Genomic DNA, 24,471 nt, shown 5'->3' with positions numbered 1-24,471 from the left:
AACACGACTTGGCATTAACAGCGACGTCGCTAAACACACAAGTAGGTTCTTAATTACGCATTCGACAGGAATTAACAGGTTTCGTGTGAAGCCGAATGAGCCAGGGGGTTGGAGGGGGGGTGGGGGGGATGTTGTGACCTGTCAGTCTGACAACATGGTTGGTGCGGTAAGATGGCGGGGGTGAGATTCGGCCCACTGTAATCACTGTTGCTTGACTAAAAGTCGGTACCCCTATTAGAGGATGTCCTGGCCTTTGGGCCAAGCCCAAACAGTTAGTGGATCCTTTAAAAGGATGCAAGCGCATACAAGGCCAAGTCCAGTACAGATTTGTTAAGTGCCATATTTTTAGGGCAAGGCTACTTTTTTTTTCTTTTTTTTTCTTTTTTTAAAAATATATCAACCTTTCAGCTCATTTCTGAGCTGTCTTCGCTCAGCCCAAGATCAGCGCGAAACATGAGTCAGTCCTTCAGAGGGGTAACCAGAGAGACATGGCTTCAGCTTCACTGCCTCCTTCTGATTTAAAAAAGCTCTCCGCCCTTTACTTACAATCAGAGAAACCCAAATTTATGATGTTATCTAGCCCCCCTTTAGACATTTCAGAGCTGCGCTGACAACCGGGTTAGGCTGGATGCTGGAGCGCCAGCCTCTGAAGTGAAGTAATGACGACGGGTCTTTTTCAGTACGTTTGGAGCGCCGCGCCCGGGTAAAACACGTGCTCAGCAAGTCCGAGTGGCCAGCCGGCCTCTCAATAATACACGGCTGTTCCATTTTTCATAAAGTCGGGCGGAGAACAGCGGCTACAGCTGCTGTGATGTGTGTGTGGAGACCTGGTGGGGGGGGTGTACAAAGCGTGTACAGTAACATTCCCACCGGTAGCGGTTGGGAGCGAGGGCAGGCGCAGCGTGGTATGTCAGAGCGGGAAGGGCCTGGTGGCTGAGGCTGGCTCTGCACTGGAGGCTGACTGCCTCAGACAGGCTCTCCCAGCACACCGATCAGAGCCCTGCCGTACGCTCCTCACAGAGCTGTCCAGTTAGGTCCAATCACCGGAAACGGGCCTCCCTCCCTGGCCGAGAGGGTGTTTGGGGCTCTGAGGCCGCAGATATACAGTACTATGTCTGGTAATGCAGACAGGTAACGTAGACTCACCGTCTTCCCAACACCGAGTTAGCTCACCATGTTCCGAACTTTCATGACAAATAACGACATAATTACTTCCAGATCAGCTTCGGTTTTAGTGTTTGTGTGTAAAGTTTAATTCCTTCCATTTTACATAAAAACTTGGTACAAGTCACATACACGATCATTTTCAGCATTCTGTGACATAGTGCTCCACTGTGACATTGTGGTGAGGAAGCTGTCGCTAACGAGAGAATACGAACTGGCCAGGCTTATACGGCAGATGTTCTGACCATCGTGAGCTAAGATTCTTCCGAATACGGGGATGTTGTGCTGTTATTAGCCGTTTTCGCTCTAATTATTGAACCAATTCACATCAATCAAGGCGTTTTAGTGCCTGAGATAGTCAATAAGCAACCATAGTGGTAAAACCATATTCCTCAGGAGAAAAACTACTGTTGAACGAACGTTGACTTCTGGTGTAAGCGGCCGCTTCCCCGTGTTGTGTTCAGAACACGGTGAGTTTACATTACTTGCATTGGTCCTCAGTGTGCTGTACACACATACCCACACAGACAGATGGGAAAGCAGAATGTACAGCAGTTCTGTTTCACCCACGCATACACACTCAGGTGGAGAAACTGGATATACTGCAACAACCCCAACAAATACTCAGGCACACGCACAATCTCTCTCTCGCCCGATTCCCTCCCTTTCTCTCTTCTTCTCTCTCTCCCCCTTCCCTCCTGTTCTCCTTCCCTCCATACCCCCCCTCTCCCTCTCTTCCTCTCTCTCTCTCTCCATCCCTCCCCCTCCTTCCCTCCCTCCTACATGTGATGAACAGTCTCCTGGACTGAAAGGCTAACAATGGCGGAGGGGTGGGGGGAGAAGAGTGATGTATTCTCAAGGAGAAAATGAGTAGAATCAGTATCAGGCTTTACACAGAGGCACAATATGTATGGCTTTACTGCGTACGTAATGCTTCCCTGTTGCTTATCTTAAAAACATTAGAGCAGCAGTTGTTTGTGGAAATTCCTGCCAGCGGCGTATTAATCTCAGTTTACAGAATTAGAGAGAGGGTGCGTGTGAAGGGGAGGCTTCCGCGTGTGAAATGTTTACGATGAAACAATGATTTACATCAGTGGCTCCAGAAGATACGCACGCACTCTCAATGCCGCCCAAACGCCCGTCCCGCAACCATGGAGATTTACCAAACACAAAAGGCGCGGAAAAAAACAAAACGTTCCCGCTAGCTAACGCCGCGCAAGACGGGCGCTCTCTTAACGGCATTCGAAAAGACATGAAAGGGAAAATTACGATCGACCAGACAAAACAAAAACGCCGTTTTAATTGTCCACCGGGGGATAGCATCTAATGCCGCGAACGGCTCGTTCGAGAAAGTTATTAGAACTTGGCAATGAACGCCTGAGTCCAGTGCGATAAAAAAACAAGGCCCCTCTTATCCCGCAGAACTGGAGTAATTGTCTCAGAGTCAGATAAACTGTGGCCAGAGGCTGCTGCACTCAAGGACAGCAGGGAAAACCAACATGCAATTCTGCCCTTCATCAAAAAAGGCAAACAATAAAGGCAAAATGGAAAACGCTTAAGCAATTTTCCTTTTTCTTTTTTTTTTGTTGTCGTTTACAATTCTCAGCCACATTAAAAAGATCCGAAAAGTATTTCAAAAGGGAAAAACCAACTACTTTTTTTTTTTTTTTTTTGGCAGGTCAGGGTTTGTACACACCAGTGCTTTTGGTGTCAAAGCAGCCGACATCAAACGCTTTAATTCGTACTACGGCAATCAAAGGCCGTCAAACCAAGGCCTCGATGAAAAAATGTCACGTTCCTTTCAGCAGGAGTGATTGCTTCAAATACTTCCAGCCGAAAAATCGGCAGTAGTCTGTGTGCGTCTAGCTTTTCAGCACGACTGCTCGGTGCTAAATGGGCAGACGGATGAATGAAATGAATGTGGAGAAATGTGGTGGGGCTGTGTTTGTGATAACGTACGAAAGGACCTTTCACTCTCCCGTGCGTCAGAGCCTCTAACCGCCGTCAATGCATCGTCTCTTCAGTGCGGCTTCCTAAAGTGCGGAGACCACAGCGAGGGCTCCATCGTAAAAATATTGGTCAGGATTCAGAGGAAGTGGTGAGTTGTGTTTTAAAGAGAGGGTGTTCTGCTGGGACTTGACTCCGGGCTCAGTGTTTTTTTTTATTTATCTGCTTCTGATATCTGGTGGTAGGCGACAAGGGACGGTCTGTCAGAGGGAAGTCATGGTGCTGCGGGTGAGGTCTCGGGGTGTTCTGGGGCTTTATTCTCTGAAACGGCCGGGCTAAAGAAGCCCGAGTCAAGCCCGTCTGGTGGACGGTAAAGCCTTCCTGTTCTACCCTATGACTGGTACCTTGGAAGCTTGGTGGTTCAAGCCCTGGTGTAGCCACGATAAGATCTGTACAGCTGTTGGGCCCTTAACCCCGCATTGCTCCCCCGTCACCACGCTGTGGCTGCCCCCTGCTCCTAAGTAACTAGGATCGGTGAAATCTAGAGGACAAATTACCCCACGATTTCCAATAAAGTAGATGTTCGTCATTCACCCAAGCCTCCACTCTGGCAGACCCATCCTTCCGATCTCGCCCTGTTGACGCTCTTGTTTTTAGGTTTACCTCGGCCTTTGCGCCGTGTGCAGGGACTGAGGAGTCGATTCCTGTGATCAGGTGAAATACGACAAGGCCACGCAGCGTGACTCCAGCTCTACTGTCTTCAGTGACTTTTTGTCGAGCAGAATCCTGAATTCCATCGGGGCAGTTTGAAAGCCGTCCCCATTGATGGTTTGCGTGCTGCCTGCCGAAAAAGGTCTCCCGGAGAACTGACCTCTTTTGTCCGCCCGGTTTTTCACTGTCGGAATTTCAGTTGAACCTCAAGGTCCCAGTTTCAAGACAAGCTTTCTATGGCACACACACACACACACACACACACACACTGTTTTCTTTATCTGGACTTAAAATCCAAATCAAATGTCACCATGTGATTTATTTTTTTTTTTTTTCCTCTCTTTTTTCTTTTTTTTTTTTTACGCTTTGCCTTCACAGTTATTGTTCCACAACAACACAATGCAATCTTTTTCAGATCGTCTATTGTACCCAATAGGTCATTCTTCAAAGTGTTCGCAGTGAAAAAATGTCACTTTCTAAACAGAATAGAAATAGGATACCAGTGGTTGAAAGACGTTCGTGTACCATCGCAGCGGTCTCTATCAAACCTCCGACATTATTTCATGCCGAATCACGTTGTTAGTTCCACGTGTTTCCAGTTTTAATGCAACTTGCATCCCGGCCGTAACTGCAGAGTCGGACGCACGCTGAGACGTTGTTACAGCGAGTGTGATTTGCAGCAGTAAAACCGACACCTGTCGCCTAGCCACCAGCGGTAATGCCGTTTAGTTTGTTGATAATCTGACAGAGTGGATGTAATTTCCAAAGCAGTCTGCTTCCAGCCAAGCATAAACATTTACTCAGTCAACTTGATGCATCCATTACATTTTTATGCGTATCGTTTAATAATAATAACAATGATAATAATTCAGTGCTCGAGTTGGCTCGTTGTGATCATGTCAATGAAGAAAATAAGATCCAGTGAGATGAAACTGCTTCCTTGAATTGATTTAGTCAATTGTTTACAGTAATCCTGCTTGCGCTGGATCAGCAATACTTTTACCATGAACAGTCATAAGCATGCATTTAGTTTTAATACACTGTTTGCGTAAATATATTATTGCTTATCCTATTCTTTTCAAAAATGTTCCACTCCTACTGCAGTGACCAAATGTAATCAGAAAACATGAGTAAAATGGATATAAATTAGTGTTTTAAAAAGCCAATCAGTGAAAACGTACTGTATGTTATATATGTTTTTTTTATAAACCAGGCAATATAAAGTGAGCAGCCCATGTAACGTGTAGCAGGCTTTGTGAGGTGCAGCATATATTCAATGCCCACTCTTCCTCCAGTGGAAGGCTAAATGGTAAATGGACTGCATTTATATAGTGCTTTTATCCAAAGTGCTTTACAGTTAATGCCTCTCATTCACACACACACACACACACACACACACACACACACAAACACACCCACTCACAAACCACCGGTGAAATGCTGTCATGCAAGGCACCAATCAGCTCATTGAGAGTTGGGTGTCTTGCTCAGGGACACTTCGACACGCTGGCAACCCTCCCACTGCCCGACAACCGCTCTTACCCCCCTGAGCTAATGTCAGCCCCCATAATGTAGACCCCAAATCTGAAGCGAACTTGGTTTTGAGCCCTTGGGACCCACTCCTGCACCCTAATGCGGCGCCGTCTTCAGCGACGTCCACCGGCCATGGGCTCCGCGCACAGCGTGACGGGTCCTGCTCTCGCTCCTGAAGGTGACACGGAAGAGAGACCTTGAACACACAGTTTGAGGGGAGAGGGGTGAACCTGGAGTAGCAGGCGTAGCAGACAGGAGAGCTCTCTCCGCTAACTTACTCGGGAGGCTAAGGGATGGTGAAAAGTCCCATCTGTTGCCGTCTGTGCAGAAGGTGAAAGAGCCTGCCAGTTTTTCCACAGCTGTTCTGACAGCACAGCTTTTTTTTTATTTTTTCATTAATTAATTTTTTTTTTTTTTTTTTAACGCTTTTTAATTGCAGCCACTTTCCCGCTGCAGATGCTAAATGAGACCCAGTAAACCTCGAGCTCGGTAACATATGGGATGTTTATTTACTGAGGGGGGTGGGGGGAGGAAGTGTTAAATAAATAGAAAATTGAAATCCCATTTATTCGCTAATAAATTTCAAAATGGCCACTTAGCTCTGTGGCTGCTCATTCTGTGGGATGGTGCGAGTGAGCTTTTGGGTATTCCAGCCTTATTAGTTGCACTCGTAACTGTTAAATGGGGATATTGATGCCGTTAATGGCTCTCTTATAGGCACTTGGCAATGCGCACACCTTAATGACTCTTTCCATTCAATTTAGACAAACAAAAAAAGTTTCAGAGGGTTTCATTAAAATGGCAAGTTTCCCTGGAAAATGTAAATGTTCCTGGGATGGGATTTAGAGTTGGGCTGGGTTTTGATAATAACAATCTTTCCAACCACCTGCTACATAAATCATACAATGTACAAAGTAATTTCATTGGCTCATCATGACATTTTGTGGTATCGCCGCGTGAGTTATATATAATTACCGTCATATACTGGTTAAGGTGTTTCATTACTTTTAGCCGATGGGGCGGAATTTCTTCCGCGGATTGTTCGGGAAAGCATCCCCCGGATCCCAGGTTTGGAATGAAAGCTGGCAGCGGGGGGAGCCGACATGGTCCCAGGGGCTGGAGCGGGGACAGGTATCCCCTCCGCCCGCTCTCTCTGTCGCGTTCTTGTTAATTAGCGCGCTCGACGTGAACGAGCGCTGCAGACCGCGGGGCTCGTCGAGGAGAGCCCCCCCCCCCCCCCCCCCCCCCCCCCTCGCCGCAGAGTAGAATTAACAGAAACACGGAGAGGAGTTTTAAAAGAAGGAAAGGAAAACCTCTGACACGTTTCCCCTAGTTCCACTGTTTATCCCGCCTGCCTCCTCGGACCAGACTAAACCAGTCCGCATTAACATCTTAATAGGAAAGTGTGTTAAAGCACGTCTTCCCACCCTCCTCCTCTTGACAAGAGCGAATTAGGTGTCAGAAGGATTTCTGCTGACTTTAATTGAATCTGCCTTCCATGGGAAGGAAATCTAAAGTCAAAATAACCTATTAGGTTTTATCAAGTAGCGTGTGGTTGCATTTGGCAGCCGGCGCTGCAGCATTAGTTCTCCAGTCTCACTTGGAAGTTGTTTATGAGGGGAGATTGGTGGGAGGCCGTCGGGCCCTGCCTGCACTCCTCCCCCCCACCCCCTCACACGTTGGCATTTTCCCCGCCTTTGTTTTTTTTTTCTGTTATTTCATGGCCTGCTGTTTGTTGTTGTTGTTTTGTTGTAGCGGTTGTAGTTGTTGATGTGGGGGCTTCTTTTGTTCTTTTTCCCCGAGTCGCGGGGCGAAGGTGTGAGTTCTGTGCCTGCCGGCCGGACGTGTGTGCGGGAGATCGCGATTGTGAATAACAAACACCGGGGCGGACTCACCGTGTTTGAATTACACTACACCGGCTGTTTCGTTTTCCCGAGTTTCCTTGTTTTTCAAAACACCAACACCCACTGCCTGTTGTTTTTTTCCCACCCCACTCCATACGTTTTCCTTGCTGCTTTCCGTGAGCAGTCGCTTGCAAACGATCCACAACATAAACACGAGAGGGCTGAGGATCCGGTGAATACAAGGCCGGGCTCCAGCCAGGCTCTGTTTCTGGTGCTCCAGTCCTGACTGTTCTCAAAGAACAGAAACCCTGGCTAATTCAGCCTGGGATAAACGCATCACCCCGTTTGTGAACCTGGCTCTTCACGACAGCCCTGATGGACTGATACTCGCCTCTCTCTTCATCCCCCCTCATCTCCATCCAAAAGCTTTAATTTCCCAGCCTGCCGCAGCAGTATCGATGGAAAAATCGCGCCCCTCCTTTATGCAGCACAGAACCAATCAACTCTGCAAACCGCCATTAACTGGGGTTGTCATGGATCCCTAAACTTGATCAATACGCTTCACATGTCATTAGGGTTTGGTGCCTCAGAGCCGTGCCTTGTTCTTAAGCGGGAAGGGTATAAATCTTTCTTTTAAAAACTGCCTGAGATATGCACTTCTGCCGTTGCGGGCGGTGTGCGTTTCTCGGGCCCCAGCTTCAGCGCGGGGGGAGCCCGTGTATTTGTGCGGCTGTGCTCGCTCACTAAGATTGGAGCGGAGAGCCTCCACGTATCCCTCCATAAATCATGCACACATTTGAATATTTTACTGTTTCACTCGCTGTTCTTTTTTTAATGAAGGGCTATGCCTGGCTATTACCTTAAAGGGGAACTGCTACTGTACGTTTTACAAATAGGGCAATGGAGCAAAAGGTAAATTGCTAGCTGCGTGCCATTCTAAGGCCTGTAAAGATGGTGTATTTGAGACGTGTGCAAATGGCCTCAAGTTTTTGTTTTTTTCTCCCAGAAAATAACTCCTGGTTCTTCAGTCTATGAAAAGTGCTCTTTTCAAGTAAACGAGGCTTAGCTGAAGATGCATTTAGGAGTTAAGTCATGTTCAAGTATATCCTTGCCTGGTCAGGGGTTGGCAGAAAGTCTTTGTTGATTTTAGTTCGTTTTCCTTCCCTCACTTAATTAATGCCATTTGGACAATCTTGATGATGCAATCTATTTTTTAATGGTCGTTTATCTTCCGCTTGACATTTCCACACCTGTCTTAGATTCCCATCAAATTTGTTTTACCTTCAATATTCCTCCAGAAAGGTCAAGACTAATTTAGTCTACCGAAATAAAAAAAAGGATTTGCGTGGACTTTGAAGTTACCCAGAGTCCATTATTCGATTTTAATTGCGAGATTTAAAAAAAAGATTATGTTGTAAGTTTCCTAAAAAGGTATTGAACACTGGAAGTTCTGCCGGTTGTGGATGGCGTGGCGGGGGACGGCGTATTGAATCTGGTGTAGCCCTCCGTGTTATCAGCGACGATGGTAATTAAGAAGCCGGCACAAATGCTGATTCCGGGCCGGAGCGACGCCCGTGGTCTTGCACGGCTCAGTAAACGTGTTGAGGGTGAACGGCGTGAAGGCCCAAATAGGTTATAGACCGCGGCAGATGGCTGGCCCTGCAGCTTGATGGCTGCTGTCGTCTCTGTCTTCGGAAGTCCATTCCATTTCATGCTCCGGTTCACTTTGTCTAACATACTTTTTTTATTGTATCTGTGTTGTTTATAAAACAGCTTGGGTGTACTGTAGGGGGCCGCCAATAATGGTTTGCTGGCCCATTACCAATTTCCTCACTCAAAAAAAACAAAAACAACAGCAGATATATCGATGGTGGTTAGCTTCTTATCAAAACACAGTCAAAAGCACACAATGCCTTTTATCTGGGCTTCCAGCAGAGAAACTGTATAAGTCAGGGTATAAAGAAAGGATATAATGAACTCTGGCTTCCAAGTTTAATCCATAAGAGTGATATTCGCTGGAACAGTACAGCAGATAACGAGGATAAGCTGATAACGAGCATATGGAAACAAATCGGCTTGCTGAATATAACATAAATGTTGGCCAAATTAACAAATGGAACTCACTAATAGTCTTCATACTCTCATAAATATATGCTGTTGCTCCATGGCTTACTTTAACCCTTTGTAGAGTAAATATATCTGCCCTAAAGCTATACGCGCTTTCATGTTCCAGCTTTCTGTGGAAAATTAGATTTGATTGATTTGTTAGCAGCTTGGCTAATATCACAAGAGCTTGGCGTGCATGTCCGGAGCTCTGTTCTGTCCTGGACAACATGGCCGCCTGGTTTTAATTAATGACAGTGTGCATGCAGCAGACGTATGTGAAGCTCATATCTGCACAAGGCGTTTTATTTTTCCTCTTCTGTTGTTTCTTCATAAGACTGTACATTATCATTTTCCATTTCAGTGATGCATAGAGGTCACCAGTGTCTGTTTGGAAAGAATTGAGTTGGTTACATGGTTATGCTGTATAATATGAAACCATATTTGTAATGTTCGAATGCGAAATTTTGAGTTGGACACGTGCAATGTTTTTTATACGAACTTGGGAGTATGGCTTTTTATTTTATTAATTTACATTACATGTCATTTGGCTGATGCTTTTAATCCAATTTAGATTACTTTTCATCTTTTAATGTGTATCTCTAGAAATTCAATGCATGACACTCAAGGAGACAAGAGTCATGGTGAATTTATTCATAGTTTGCTTGAATGTTGTGCTTTAGCATTAGTCTTTAGCACAGTGGTCTCCAACCGTGGTCCTGGAGAGTTACTGGGTCTGCTGGTTTTTGCGGTTACTCTGCCCTTAATTGATCAATTAGAGCAGATGATTACACAGCTAACTCACCTCACCTGGTTACCTGGGACTCAACAGGGTGCTTAATTTAAGGTGAAAACAAAAACCAGCAGCCCCTGTAGTTCTTCAGGACCAGGGTTGGTGACCTCTGCTTTAGCAATAGCCTCAGCGTTTGATATTTGGCTTTCCCGGGTGAGTGAGTTACCGGGTGTGTTTAGGGGCGGTCTGTAGCGTAGTGGTTAAGGTAAATGACTGGGACACGCAAGGTCGGTGGTTCTAATCCCGGTGTAGCTACAATAAGATCCATACAGCCGTTGGGCCCTTGAGCAAGGCCCTTAACCCTGCATTGCTCCAGGGGAGGATTGTCTCCTGCTTAGTCTAATCAACTGTATGTTGCTCTGGATAAGAGCGTCTGCCAAATGCCATTAATGTAATGTAATGTAATGTAAGGGGTCGCTGTTATTCTGACGCTGCGCTCTGTCGCTGCAGATTCACGGGCGGGAGAGGGGGCGCCCCGCACGGTGGACCACGCGGTCATTGGAGGCGTCGTTGCCGTGGTGGTCTTCGCCATGCTCTGCCTACTCATCATTTTGGGCCGGTACTTCGCCAGACACAAAGGTAAGGGAGCGGGCCTCATTTTCCTGGGGGGGGGGGGGGTCCCCAATCAAATTCAAGGTCAATCCAAACGCCTGCATTTCCCGCAAATGGAGGGAAGGAAGGGTAAACTTTAAGAATGTAATTATCACAAAAGGATTTTAGTAGCTTTTTTTTGTCGCTTATTTTCCCTAAGTACCCCAGCAATTGAACCGTGTGCTTTTCTGTGAGTTTCTACCCGTGCTCAAAATCCCCTCGGATTTGTTCGGTTTCCAAGCCGACCGAATAAGATGGATAGCCCGTAGTGAATGAGGTGGTTTCGGGATTTTTTAAATTGGTCTCTGCCTTTCCACCTTTAATCTGGGATGTTGACTTTATTATCTGGGCAAAGACTGTTGGGAAGTGAATAATCCCTGCAGGAAATGAAGTCTGAAGTGGGTTGGCCGGTCCACTCGCGTGTGAACTTGACAAGGTTAATTCAGAAAGCGCAGGAGTGGCAACCCGAATCGCATGTCTCGCTGCCCTTTCACAGCTGCCGCTTTGCTGAGGCTAAATCCTTAACTTAAACACTGGAGCCAAAATGGCCGCCCCGAAAACCCTCTAGGTGAGCACAGATTATGTCATTGCCCCTGTGCGCGCCCCCCGCACGAATGCATCTGTTAAGCCGGGCTGCTTGCTAGCCTGATGTGTACATGTCAGTCATGAAGTGAATAACAGAAACGGTTGAGGTCAGATCTGAATGAAACATGCTGGAATTAAATGTAAGAAATGATAAAATGGTGGACTTCCTGTGCATTGGGCATCCTGTGGCTTAGTGCTGAATAAGGTTTTATTGAATGCAATGGGATTAGCCATGTGAAGTTGTCCAGTTTATTGGAGTTGGCAGGGCAGCAGGGTCACCTCCAGCTTTCTGCAGTATCCCGTCCAAAGCATGCTGGGAAATGTTATGCGTTTGACATTTGTAAACTCTCTCTTGTGGATATCATTCTGAAACGTGATAACACTGCTCTGGTGACTAAGGTTTGTATGAAAAACAAGCAAATATTATTGAGTAATACAGTGTTACAAATACTGAATGATACAAATTGAATCAGTTATATGTTTGTTGAATCTTCTAATGCGAAGGCCTCTGTCATTAAAGGGAAGTGAAAGCGAGTTTATCGTACAGCCGAGGCGGCCCTTGTTTATTGCGAAGGCGGCCTCTCTGCGGAACAGAATACGGGCGTGTCCGCAGCGGGCTGTGGTTTTGCGGCGGGGGTAAAGTGCTCGTTTTTGCGGTGACTGAAGTTGTCGTTGTGCCCTCTCTCAGGCACTTACTTCACCCACGAAGCCAAAGGGGCAGATGACGCGGCGGACGCCGACACCGCCATCATCAACGCCGAGGGCGGCCACAACAACTCCGACGAGAAGAAGGAGTACTACATCTGAGAGGAGAGGAGAGGCCGCCCGCGCCCGGCGCGGGGGTGGGGTGGGGTGGGGTGGGGCGGGATGAGGGTGGGGGGGAAGCAGGGGGTTCTGGGAAGTGAAGGATATCGAGTTCGTTCGAAGCAGCTGTGGGGATTGGAGTAGAGACGTGTGACTGGGGCAGGGCGGGGTATGTGGGGGGGTCAGGGGTCAGGGAGGTGGGGTGGGGTTGGGGGGGGGGGGGGTTGTTGCCAGAAATCACTGTAGAGCTTCATCATTCCACACTTCCCACTGCTGGTACAATTATTATTTCAATTTCTTCAACCATTTGCAGAAAATTCTGTGCCTTGTTCTAAAAAGATTTTCTGTTTCTTTTAAATGATTGGTTTTTCTTTTCTTTTTTTTAATACAATTCATCCCACTCCCCTCCTCTCCACTGCTGTTGGCTTTCCTGATGAAATGACAGCATCTCCACGCACCTCCCCTCTCTCATAACGTTCTGTACAGTATTCCTGCATACCAAAATCTCACAATGTTATTCCTCTATACTGTGAGTAGGCCTGGCCGCAAGGCACGCGTGTTTCAAATCTCCTCCTTTTATTTGGGTTTCCTTTTTTATTAGGATTGTACCAGGAAATTGAAGTTTAAGCGAGATGCATTGGTGCGAATTATTAGAAAATTTGTGTATGGAAAAAAAAATAGAATTCCCCCCCCCCTACCCCTAAGCTTTGACTTGGTTTTTTGTTTACTTGGCTGATCTGCTTTATTTGTTGTATTTTTTTTATTTTTACATTATTTCATGACAGTGTAGAGGGCAGGTGGTCTTAGACACTGTAGTTATGCTTGTTTGGTCCACCATTAGCGTTTTCCTTTCCCTGTTTATTTAGTTTGTTCTTATGCATTAGGGTTGCCACGACATCTGATTTTGCCACCCGTTAGAGTAACCAAGATGCAGACATATCACTACATGAAATGCTGCAGCCAACAAACTCATACACCTTCGTTTGCTCAAAAGCGTACTATCCACACGCTCGACCACCTCATCTGCATACATCCACGTCAGGCGCCGCACATTTTAAATCCCTTGAGTGTGGAATCTTTCCCACTTCTTTGCAGTCTCATATATTGTAGATTACTAGAGCAGTTTGCAGATGAGTCTGTTGCATTTCCCCCGCCTGGGTTCAAAAATCTGGTTGAGATATTGTACAAAATCTGTTATGGTCCTTGTTGTCGAATTCCTTGTCTAAAATGAATGGGATATTTCGGTGCTCAGAGGCCTGCCACTGAAACTCTAAAAGTGAACTTCAGAGAGTGCACTCCATCTCGGAATAGTCATTCAAATTGACAGTGCTATTTTTAACGGGTGTGTACTTACAGAGAGAAGTGTCTTTGCAGTCACAGGCGATGTAATTTTATATAGTTTTTGTAACTTGTCGTTGGTTTGAGGTGTTGTCACCTTGAGATTCTTCTAGGAGAGCCAAAACACTAGAAACTTAAGTGTAAGTGTTTATCACAGCTGCCTGTATTTAATCACTTGCTAATAAAAGTTAAAAGGGGTTATATAAGTGTGTGGTGGAAATAGTGAATACTACTACCTTCTTGTACAGTGTGTATCGCCTTTCTTGTGTTTCGGCCTTGTAGCTGATGTCTGGATCACTGACTGCTGAGTAGTACAACAGCTGTAAACAATCTGTAGATCTAAATGCTCTGAGCGTTCTTTTGGTGAATCGTAGGACGTTTCTGAATATCATTTGTCCCCAGGTTATGAGCGACATATCTCGGAACGGTCGTCGCACCCCGATTATGACCTGCTTCTTTTCTTTTTTGTTTCGTTTTTTTTTTGACGATGGCAGAAGGACCCCGATGAGAATGGACTATTGAAACGGATCAAAAGAAGATTTGACGAATGACAGGCGCTAACAAACGGCTGATTGCATTTCAGGTTCCCATCAAGTTCATGTTAACCATCTGTGCGTTTGGAAAACTGTGGGACACACAAGGGATGGTGATCTTATTATTCCGATGCCAACGCTGTCTTGATGTGCTTTCACTTCTCCCTTCCCAAGGTCTCGGCTGTCAAAAAATACTTTGGGATTAGTCCAACACAATACCAATATCCCCATCCCCCCCACTCCTCTCTCTCTCTCCCACACACATGGTTTGAGATACATTTTCCCCTATTGGGGAGATGGGATATATGAACCGTTCCAATTCTCTGTTAACGTCTGGAGCTTTTCCCGTTTCTTAGTTTCTCCATACTCCATGTCATTCCCAACCATTTTCAAGAGAACGCCTTGGGAACACTCCCAGTCACCCTCCCGTCCCCCACCACGCTTCTGTGAATATGACACTGTGGTTATCGTACTCACTTTGGGGAAACACAAGATTTTCGTTCCCCGTGTAGTTCTTTTTTTTTTTCTTTTTTTTTTTTAACAGGGAACAGCAGCTTGATGTGCATGATTGCGAAGGTCATGCCAACGGTAATTGCGGGGGCGGCAGCAATGGTGACGATAATGACGATGATTTCTTTGTTTTGTTTTTTGTTTTGTTTTTTGCTGTGAAACGGATGTTTCAGGTGTGAGCCTTGCTCGATACTCGAGGGAGAGGTGTGGTGAGGAGCGGATCCTAGCTGTGATGCCGACCACGCATTCAATCACTGAAACCATGTTCAGCAGGACAGTTTTCTCAGTTCATTTGTGCTTGGAAATAGATGATACCGATCAGAGGCGACAGAGATAGTGTTTCCTATTGCGACTTGAGGTGATGTAACTTGTATATGATAGTGAGCATTATGTAGCTTTGGTCAAACGTGGCGGCTTCTATTTAAACTGGATCTTTCCAGCGTCATTCTGAGCTGATACAAGGGATGCCTTTGCTTATTTTTATGTAGGTGAGCAGTACAAAAAAAACATGGATTTTATCCCTTTCTCCTCACCAATTTTACAGAGTTTAGACTGGGCCAGTGTATATTTTGGTATACTTGATGTTTTGAACCAGTTACTGGTGTGCTTAGTGTGGATCTGAATCAATATAAATTGTCAGGGCTATTGAGGCACTGTGGAGTTTGAGAGAGAAGACAAATGTATACTTAACTCCCCAAAATCATAGATTCTACAAGTTGGAACATTGTTACTGTCAGCGCAAATGGCAAAACATAACCAATACCCCCAAAACACTGTTTTGACATGTCCATGTAAACTTGAGAGGCTTGTAAAACCGATCGATTTGGTTTTTTTGGCTTGGTTTTTGTTTTCGATTTTTTTTTGTCAGGTTTATCTTAACTACCCAATGTTGCTGAAGGTACAACTTTTCAAACTTTTGTTTGGAGCGATGACTGATGTAATTTTTCTTCCGTTGACATTCGTTTGTTTTTGCCCTGTCTCAGGTTCATGTTGAAAGGTGTGTTTTGCATCTCAGGTAGAATGCAAAGTTTAAAGGCCCCACATATTGGAGAAAATAATTGAAGCTACTGTAAGAAGTGTTTTTAAAAATCTAGAAATGGAATGGCAAATTTTGCATTTTAGCTGTACATGTTTTATGTATTTTTTCTTAATATACAGTGCACTGTATAAAATGTGTTAAGTATTACTTTGTATAGACCTAGGAAAGAATGCTCAGTTTGTTTTAAAAAAAAAAAATGCCAGAAAGAACAAACTCGATGTGCAACAATCAACTCGAATGCTACGTGTCTGACCGGGTTTGACTTCGGACTGATTTCGGACCCCCAGGAAGTTTGGTCTTTCATCACTTGTTGTTTTTAGGTTGATTCTTTTGTCTTTTCTGCTGTACTTGAGCAATGTTACTGTGTATTAATGAAGATAAAAAAATCCACGTTCCCATACACATTTTGTATTGGTTCATAAATAGACATTTTTACAAAAAAATACTGAAGAGTTCTTGTCTTAATAAAAAAAATATATTAATGTTCCAAATGTTTGTATGAGAATTTTTCTTGCATGGTATTGTATTTTCCACATGGGCACAGTAATATGTTGATCCTCTGTAATGTCATTACGTTGTGCTTTTCCCCCCAGTATACAGTGCCATCGTTGGTTGTTCTAGAAACTTCTCAGATATAGAGATGTATTCTACATTCTGGGGAATGGGTAGTTCCATGATGTGATACTGATTAAGGGAGATTTATTCTCCATACAAATGATTTGTACATGCAGTCTGTGGGTACTTTATTAGGTACACTTATCTCATACAGGGTAGGACCGTATTTTACTTCCAGAACAGCCTGGTTTCTTCGTGTCATGGATTAAACAAGGTGCTCAGCATCCCTTAGAGATTTTTGTCCATGCCGGGCTCATAGCATCATGCTGCCTGTTCTGTTTGAACCTCTACTCTAATCACAACACCACCAACAAATATTTAATGCACATTTGTAAGTTCTTTGGCAAGTGAAACCTGGCTTTCTGAAAACAAGGTAACTCTACTCAAATTTCAGTGTTATTTGTATCGCGCTCATCAGACTGTCGCAGAGATGCTTTACAGAGTAGCCAGGGAAATGCCAGCCCTAAGACCCCAGATAACATGAGGTAACCCTTGAACAGTGGTGGGAAGAAACACAGTGGGAAGAAATATTGCTATAGGGGCTGCCCGTCCTGTGCTGGCCTATAGTTTGAGTAGTTAACTGTTGAGGCATTGAACTAGTAGGTAAAGTAGAAAGTCACTGTGGAAGTTACCAATAGACACACAATGTGCACGTATGCCTACTTATGACAACATTTATATTCAGAGCAGGTTTGTAGGGCAGCGTCTAGTGCTCCAGAATTTGATGGGACATTTGGGCATGAACAGCCTTTTTCTTTTTTTTTCTTTTTCTTTTTTATTTAACCATTACAGCATTAATTGTGAGACGCACCTGGGCCTGCCAGGTCAGGAATGCAGCATGGGATCGCCGCTCTTATCGAGAATTGGCAAATTCAAACAAACTATTCCAAATGGTTTGTCCAGCGAACGGGAACGGCCAGTGTCAGTGTCCAGTGAGCAGAAAGGCATATTGCGGGTTAGGAGGGTTGAGCTTATTCAGTACAGGGTAAACACTAGACTGAGAGACTGCTGTTGTAAGCTGCAGATTGGAGATTTGTTCCAACCACCAGAGCAGTGACCGGAGAGATGTGGCTCTGTGTTTCAATAACTATTATCTCCCCGCCAGGTGTTTTTCTCTGTCCTGTGAATTCTCTTTTTTCTTTTTTCTTTTTTCCCCCCCCTCCCTTCTCTTTTGAACATTTTCTCTTACAGCGAAAGCTGATTTCTCTGACACGCCCACCATACGCACACTCCATGCTGTTGATTGCGAGGGCTTAAGACAAATGCATTCTTCGTATATCCCTTAATGCTTTTTGAATTTGGTTTGTTTACCTTGGAGGATTACACGATTGTGCTCTGCAAGTATTTCATTGAAGAGGACAGCGACGATTGTGTTTAAAGTGTTTTATGACAAAACAGCCAGAGCAGGTCACGTGCAGAGATTCTTAAACTTGAAGGTAATAAGGTAGAAGAAATACTGCTTATCACATAATATCATTAAGAAATGAATAAAATAAAGTGTAACTATGTGAGGTGATTGAGATGACATTGTTTTAATGAAGCCAGGCAGAGCATATGCATGGAGAAACTGATTAAGAACATACGTCATTTACATTTACTGCGTTATCTGCGTTATCCCCCCCCCCCCCAAGCCCCGTGTGAAACCGCTTTCCATACATTTCACAAAGTGATTCCAAGAAAAGGTCACAGTCATAATTTAATTCTTAATGGAAAATAGCTTAACTGGAGAAACAATTACTTAAGCGACTCCTCTTTCATAAATATCACAGAATGTAATTACAAGAATCGCAAATCATGTCCTGTTCATATATTTAAAACACTGAAAAGGCTGTTAGCGAATCCTGTAATGCATTTCGCATGCACTAACCAGTATTCCGCGTTCCTTAGCCATTTTCTTTGTTTCAGATGTAATTATATTTTACAACCACGGTATGATTGAAATATGTTTCTTGTGATTTCCATCGTGTGGTTTGTTGAAACGTAAAGCACTTCAAACATGCTTAAGGTCTGTTTTTGTCATGTGCCGGCTGTATATCCCTCTCCATATTTACGTTCTCTGGAGAATTATTGATGTTGTGTTAAATGCTGAGGCCTGAGGGAAAGTTGAAGGAATGAGTTTGTGTGTGTGTAAGGTAGCTGATTGATTAGAACTGATGTCACAGCCGGCCTCACACAGTGAGGTCATTAAAAGGCGAGCTTATACATTGAAATCGAGCACGCCTCCTGTTCGGTTCCTTAGGTAGCCGCAGCTGAATTTATTGATAGCCGTTTGCTTTTGTCGTTAACATTTGTTAACGATTGTTGGTTATGGTAAAAAGGATTGAGGAAACACTTCATCGGACTAAAAGGAAAAAAAAGCATTGCTTTTTAGGTGTCAATGTAAAGAAGAAAAAAACAGCAGCAGTCTATCTTTCTACAAAAGAATACAATTTCCGGTGCACATTTGTATTTGAACAGTGACACAGTTCGTGTTCTTTTGGATCAGTAGTCCAGCACATTGAATTTGAAATGATGTAATCCAGATTGCCTACCTTAATTTGAGGGTATTTATATCCATATCAAGTAAACTGTATGAATTACAGCCATTTTATACATAGTTCTCCAAAAGTAATTTGACGATTCTAGGCCAAGAGACAACTGTTCAGCTGTTTCTTGGCCTAGATTAGTTTTTAGCCGTTTCATTTTGCAAGGAGGCCATCATGACACAGAATAAATTAATCAGAGATGGAGCCAACATTCAGTGCATCAAAATCAACTGTTTGGTACATTAAGAAGCAAGAGCGGTCATGTGAGCTGACCCGGTAGACCGCAGAAGGCTGCTATAGTTGATGACAGAATAATACTCTCAGTTTTCAGTAGAAAATCCCAATTAAACTTTTAAACACATCAAGAGCACTCTCCGGGAGGTTGGCTAAGATGTGTCAAAGACTACCGTAAAGAGAAGACTACACCAACATAACCTCAGAGGGTTCAGCGCTAGATGCAAAGAACTGGTAAGAACAGAATGCCCTCTTTTGAGCTGAAGAGAACGTACCTACAACACTTGACTTTTGTGACTCAGTCATACCTTTAGTTTAGCCAATGCATGTGTCAATGGTGCAATCTTGTAACAAATACGTATCCCCATTCAATGTGTCTAATGTACTGTCATTTTTAAGATAACCCTTTATATCTGAGTTCATTCAATGTCAAGTGGCAATGAATTTGTTGTGTCCGACATGTTTTCTGTTTTTTATTAAATTTTTTTATTTATCATTATAATTTTCTAAATCTGTCATTGTTGAGCGATTGTAAGGGCATGCAAAAAAATTTCATCTGGGTGATTTTCTTTGTTAAATGTGCTTTGAAGAGGAGTGAATTCTCTGCACATTTCAGACCAAATTGGTTGACACATTGGTCAAGGACTGTTTGTTTTTCCTGAGTTACTATCAATACATCAAAGTTTTTATTCAAATAAATACATTTTACAACCCTGGTACTGGAAAAGCTTTGGCAGGACAATGAGCATCGACTGTAAGAGCTTGAGTTTCCTTGCTTTCTTCCTCTCTCGCTTTGTCAACTCATTTTTATCAGTGCAAATATAGTACTTATTTTCATATCCAATATTAAAGGCCACATTGTATCACATGAAGACTGCATTCGGGGCATAGATGCTTAAAATTCTCTATTAAGTCGACATAGGAGCTGAGGGGAAAGATGGTTTGTTTGTTTCCTGTCGAATCCTTGGAAACCTGCAGTGCTTAAATATGCAACACATGTGGACCTCTCTCACAATTCCCTGAATAGATGCCAGTAATCAGCAGCCACAATCTGGGAACTAATTAATGGAACAAGTGCAGAGGAAAATAAGGTGGCTGTGTTAGATGGGCGTAACAAAGGCTGTGACTTGTAAGGGGATTTGCAATGGCGGTCCTGGTCTAGAGACAGCAGGAGGAGTACAGCAGATGGCGATCACCCCGGCGAAGGAGAAGGAGACTTCTGTCCTCTCCCCCCTTCTCTCTCTTTCTCTCTCCCTCTCCAAGTCGATAGCTGTGCCATGTTCTGACGCAGGAGGAAAGAAGCTCCGATTCAGGATGAATCGATCCTCTGTGTAATGGCTGCACCACATTCTCTGCCATTTTAACCTCAAGAATGGGGTACCTAACCATGGTCTTATTGTGCCAGATTCTCTTTTTCTTTTTTTTGTCCCACCAAACCTTAATCAGACATTTGATCGATTGATAAGTCTGAGCTCTCTATGCCAGTCTCTCCATTCTCTGCATTGTTGTTAATCAAATAAATAAAGCCAAAGGAAATGTACAGAATGAGATTTTACAGACTAATGCACTCAAACAGCCCTGTAGTGAAACATGTTTTCAACAAGACTTTTTGCTTCAGAAAGTTGAATATATCTGTGGTAAGTGCCCCCTCTTCTTCAGCATTTGTCTGTAGAATCATGAACTAGTCTTCATAGAAAATGTATTTAAGTAGAAGTACATTTATTTCCCCAAGAAACTAGAAGTTTGAGTAGTAAAAATGAGCTTACTAAAAAGATCTGCAGTAAAGTTTTTTTTTTTGCCATTTGCCAATTTGCCATTTTTTTCATAGGAACCTTGATATTCATTAAAATTCATTAAACATGAAATTCCAAAAGTAAGTACATTTAAAATTGATGTCACGATTGCTGTGAATGAATTTTAGCATTACAAAAAGTGTTATCCTGCCGTGCCAGTGTATTTTAATACTTTATTAGTGATTGATTGAATTCCACGTGTGCTTGGCCTACTTGCAGGTTTAGCTTTTGTCTGCAGTAGGCGCAGCATGGACTCACGCCAAGGTAAAGCATGAGAGGATGACTGCTTATATCCGTATTCTCAACAGCTTTTATTTGTCAATCGGCCAATACCGGAAGCTTGCCTGATTGTTCCAAGTGGAAGAGGCTGATGTCCAAGGGGTGGTGAATGCCAAGCAGGGTTGCCAACAGTACCATACTGTAGAGACGTCCCATATTTCATTTGCACCTGAGTGATTAACCAAACCCCAAAATGTTACTCTTGTGTGGAACCAACTAAATGTAGTTTACTATGTGGCTACTGTGAGCTACAATTGTAATAAATTTCATGAATAACCAATCATCTTGCTCATCTTGCGACACAATATGTTAGAATATATGTACAGAACTGTGCAAAAATCTGCGTTCAACCTTTCTTTTATTTACTTTCCAGTGAAAACGGCTGTTAAGTGCAAGTTATTTATTTTTCAGTGTCAGAAAATAATGCAGCAAACATACTGTACTATGCAGTACAGTACGTATGTATCCCAAAACCTCCACAACTACAGTGCCCTCTATAATGTTTGGGACAAAGACCCATCATTATCATTTATTTGCCTCTGTCCACCACAATTTGAGATTTTAATTTTTTAATTTTTAATTTTAAAGTGCACATTGTCAGGTATTTTCATACAAAGGGCATTTTCATACATTTTGGTTTCACCGTGTAGAAATCACAGCAGTGTTTATACATAGTCCCCCTATTTCTGGGCACCATGATATTTGGGACACAGCATTGTTATGGAAATGAAAGTAGTCACGTTTAGTATTTTTGTTGCATGTCCTTTGAAAACTGCTTGAAATCTGTGATTCATGTACATCTCCAGTTGCTGGGTGTCTTTTCTTGTGATGCTCTGCCAGGCCTGTATTGCAGCCATCTTTAGCTCAGCTTGTTTTGGGGGCTAGTCCCCTAAAGTTTTCTCTTCAGCATATGAAAGGCATGCTCATGACTGAGTTTTTGCTTTGAAAAACTCTTTTTGTTTGGAATCATTGGCATTTGCTTGAACATGAGCAGATAGGATAGGATGTGTCTATACACTTGAGCAGTTCAATCACCAATGAAAATAAGTGAGCCATCGCCTTCAGCAGTCATACATGCCCAGGCCATAACCCCCCCACCAACGTGTTTCACAGATGAGGTGAAACCTCCTCCATAGTTTGCTCTTGCCATCACTCTGATATAAGTTAATCTCCATCTCATCTGTCCGCAAGACCTTTTTCCAGAACTGTGGTTGCTCTTTTAAGTACTTCTTGGCAGACTGTAACCTAGCCATCCTGTTTTTGCACCCCGACCAGTGGTTTGCATCTTGTAGTGTAGCCTTTGACTCCTCAAGAGTGTTTCTGATCTGTCGGATAGGTGTTTGTGGATTTTTCTTTTTCTTTATTATGGAGATTATTCTTCTGTCGCTGTGAAGGTCTTCCTTAGCCTGCCAGTCCCTTTGCCATTAGTAAGCTCACCAGTGCTTTCTTTCTTTAATACCTTCCTTATTATGCACCTTCCTTTATCCTTTCACCTTCCTTATGCACCTTATGCATTGTAGATTTCTGAGGCGGCGACATTGTCTCAGGTGGTAAGAGCAGTCATCTGGCAGTCAGAAAGTTGCCAGTTCGATTCCACCCTGGGTGTGTCAAAGTGGCCACCCTGAGCAAGGCACCTAACCCCCAAATGCTCCTGATGAGTTGGTTGGTGCCTTGCGTGGCAGACAATCGCGTTGGTGTGTGTTAGTGTGTGTATGAATGGGTGAATGAGAAGCATCAATTGTACAGTGCTTTGGATAAAGGCGCTATATAAATGCCCACCATTTACCATTTAGTGATAGTAGTGTGCACAAAAGAAAGTGCTGATTATTCTGTACATAGTGGTGGAGGCTTTCTAGAACTTTCTGTTAAATATACAGTATGTTTCCTGCTTTATTATCTGAGACTGATTGATTTGACTGGAAATTCAATAATTTAAAGCATGCTTTCTGACATCCACACTGGGCTCTATACTGAACTTTAATTTCACCTTATGCTATTTTTAAGCACACAGATAAAAAAAAGTAACGGAACCTACAAAAACATACCTTGTTCGCTCTGAATGAAGCCAACACTGTTGATTTCATTATTACTTACAGATGGCACCAGTGATGCCTTCTCTCCCACAGGTCTATTGATCTTACCTTGGGGAAAGGAGAGAGTAGTCTCTTGAACAATAGTAGGTCTTAATGGCACTGTCACAGTATAGTCGGGGTCAATAGGTGGACAAGATGCCAATTCCTAAAATTGCTCTAGTTTTTTCACAGAAAGTGGTTTGGTAAATTTTCTCCATACAAGTTAGCTTCCTTTTTTTAATGCTCGTATAGAGCTTTTTTGACCCCGATACAACCGTAATGCGTTGTGGGATACCACTAACAAACCATGACGAAGTGATCTACTGAAAACAGCCATGTTTTTTAAGTCTTTAAAATTGTACCATCTGTAGGAAATATTATGTGAAATCTTGAGAATAAGGGAGCAATCAGTTTCTGAATATGGAACTTGATAATGTTTGGATTGCGATGTACATTGCGCTGCTGCTGTTTTCGGCGAGTGGTGTCTGAAACAGTAGACATGACGACGCACCTGTACCCGAGATCCGATGTTGATGCTTCACGCTCAAACCGGGAGTTTGAAACGCAACATACCCGTGGACTGTACAGCGATCGTGTACAGTGTAATCTCATCTGCCGAATGTAGACATGCTTGAAGCCAGAAGCAATAGCCTCCGTTAATGGATAAACAATGATAACGGCAGATAGACATCTGTCAAAGAAATCAATCGCTGCAGGACTGCGTGTATTTATGGACATATATTAATGGGACATGCAGATGTACATTCAGTAACAGTATATGCCACGGGAGTTTGGGCAGATCACAATCATCCTGATGGAGTGTGTATTAAAGAGAGGAGAACTGCTTTTGACAATCTGGATTTAGACCTAGTTAAGCTTAATTTTAAAGAAGAAATATTAAGAAAAGGTAGAGTATCAGTATTGTTCCAGTAATGCCAGGGAGGTCTGTTATGGACTCAATGTTATGATGGGTAGAGAGGGGGAAAACAAGAGGTCCCACTGTATAAAGGTGTATCTTTTGCTAATGGCCTAATTTTTATTGATAACTCCCCCTGCTTTCATTTTAATGATAATGATAACTTTGATATATTCACCAACACCACTGATCCGTCCACAATTGTACTGACAGAGGCAGAAGTCATAGCCAGCCTAGCAAGAATCAAAGCTAGTAAAGCACCAGGACCTGATGGATTAAGGGGTAGGGTGATTAAATCGTGAAGTTTCAGCTCACGAAATTGTTCCAGTTTTTATTGAATGAACATTCTCTTGGAAACTTTCCAATATCATTCCTGCGCCTAAGAAGCCCAGAGCAACAGAGCGCAATGATTTTAGACCAGTTGTGCTGACCAGCATCCTATATAAATGTATGGAAAGGGTAGTCACAAGTAAATCATCTTTCAACACCTGTCAGTGAATGCTTTGACCCACTTCAGTTTGCATGCAAGAAGGGCAGAGGTA

The 24,471-nt window shown here is 43.5% G+C and overlaps 1 protein-coding gene across 4 annotated transcripts in view; it reads left to right on the top strand.

Moving 5' to 3' along the window:
• cadm1a (cell adhesion molecule 1a) overlaps window positions 1-12,094 on the top strand; it is a 277,211-nt gene extending 265,117 nt beyond the window's left edge. For all 4 annotated transcript variants that reach the window (XM_061248849.1, XM_061248848.1, XM_061248846.1 and 1 more), the window contains 2 exons: window positions 10,546-10,674; window positions 11,960-12,094. In XM_061248849.1, the coding sequence (XP_061104833.1) occupies window positions 10,546-10,674; window positions 11,960-12,078 (248 nt within the window). In that variant the 3' untranslated portion in view covers window positions 12,079-12,094. The remainder of the gene's footprint in view (window positions 1-10,545; window positions 10,675-11,959) is intronic.
• The last annotated feature ends 12,377 nt before the right edge of the window (window positions 12,095-24,471 follow it).

The sequence above is a fragment of the Conger conger genome, chromosome 7 (assembly GCF_963514075.1).
Source record: "Conger conger chromosome 7, fConCon1.1, whole genome shotgun sequence".
Classification (NCBI taxonomy): Eukaryota; Metazoa; Chordata; class Actinopteri; order Anguilliformes; family Congridae; genus Conger; species Conger conger.
This window is presented reverse-complemented; position numbering and strand designations above follow the sequence as displayed.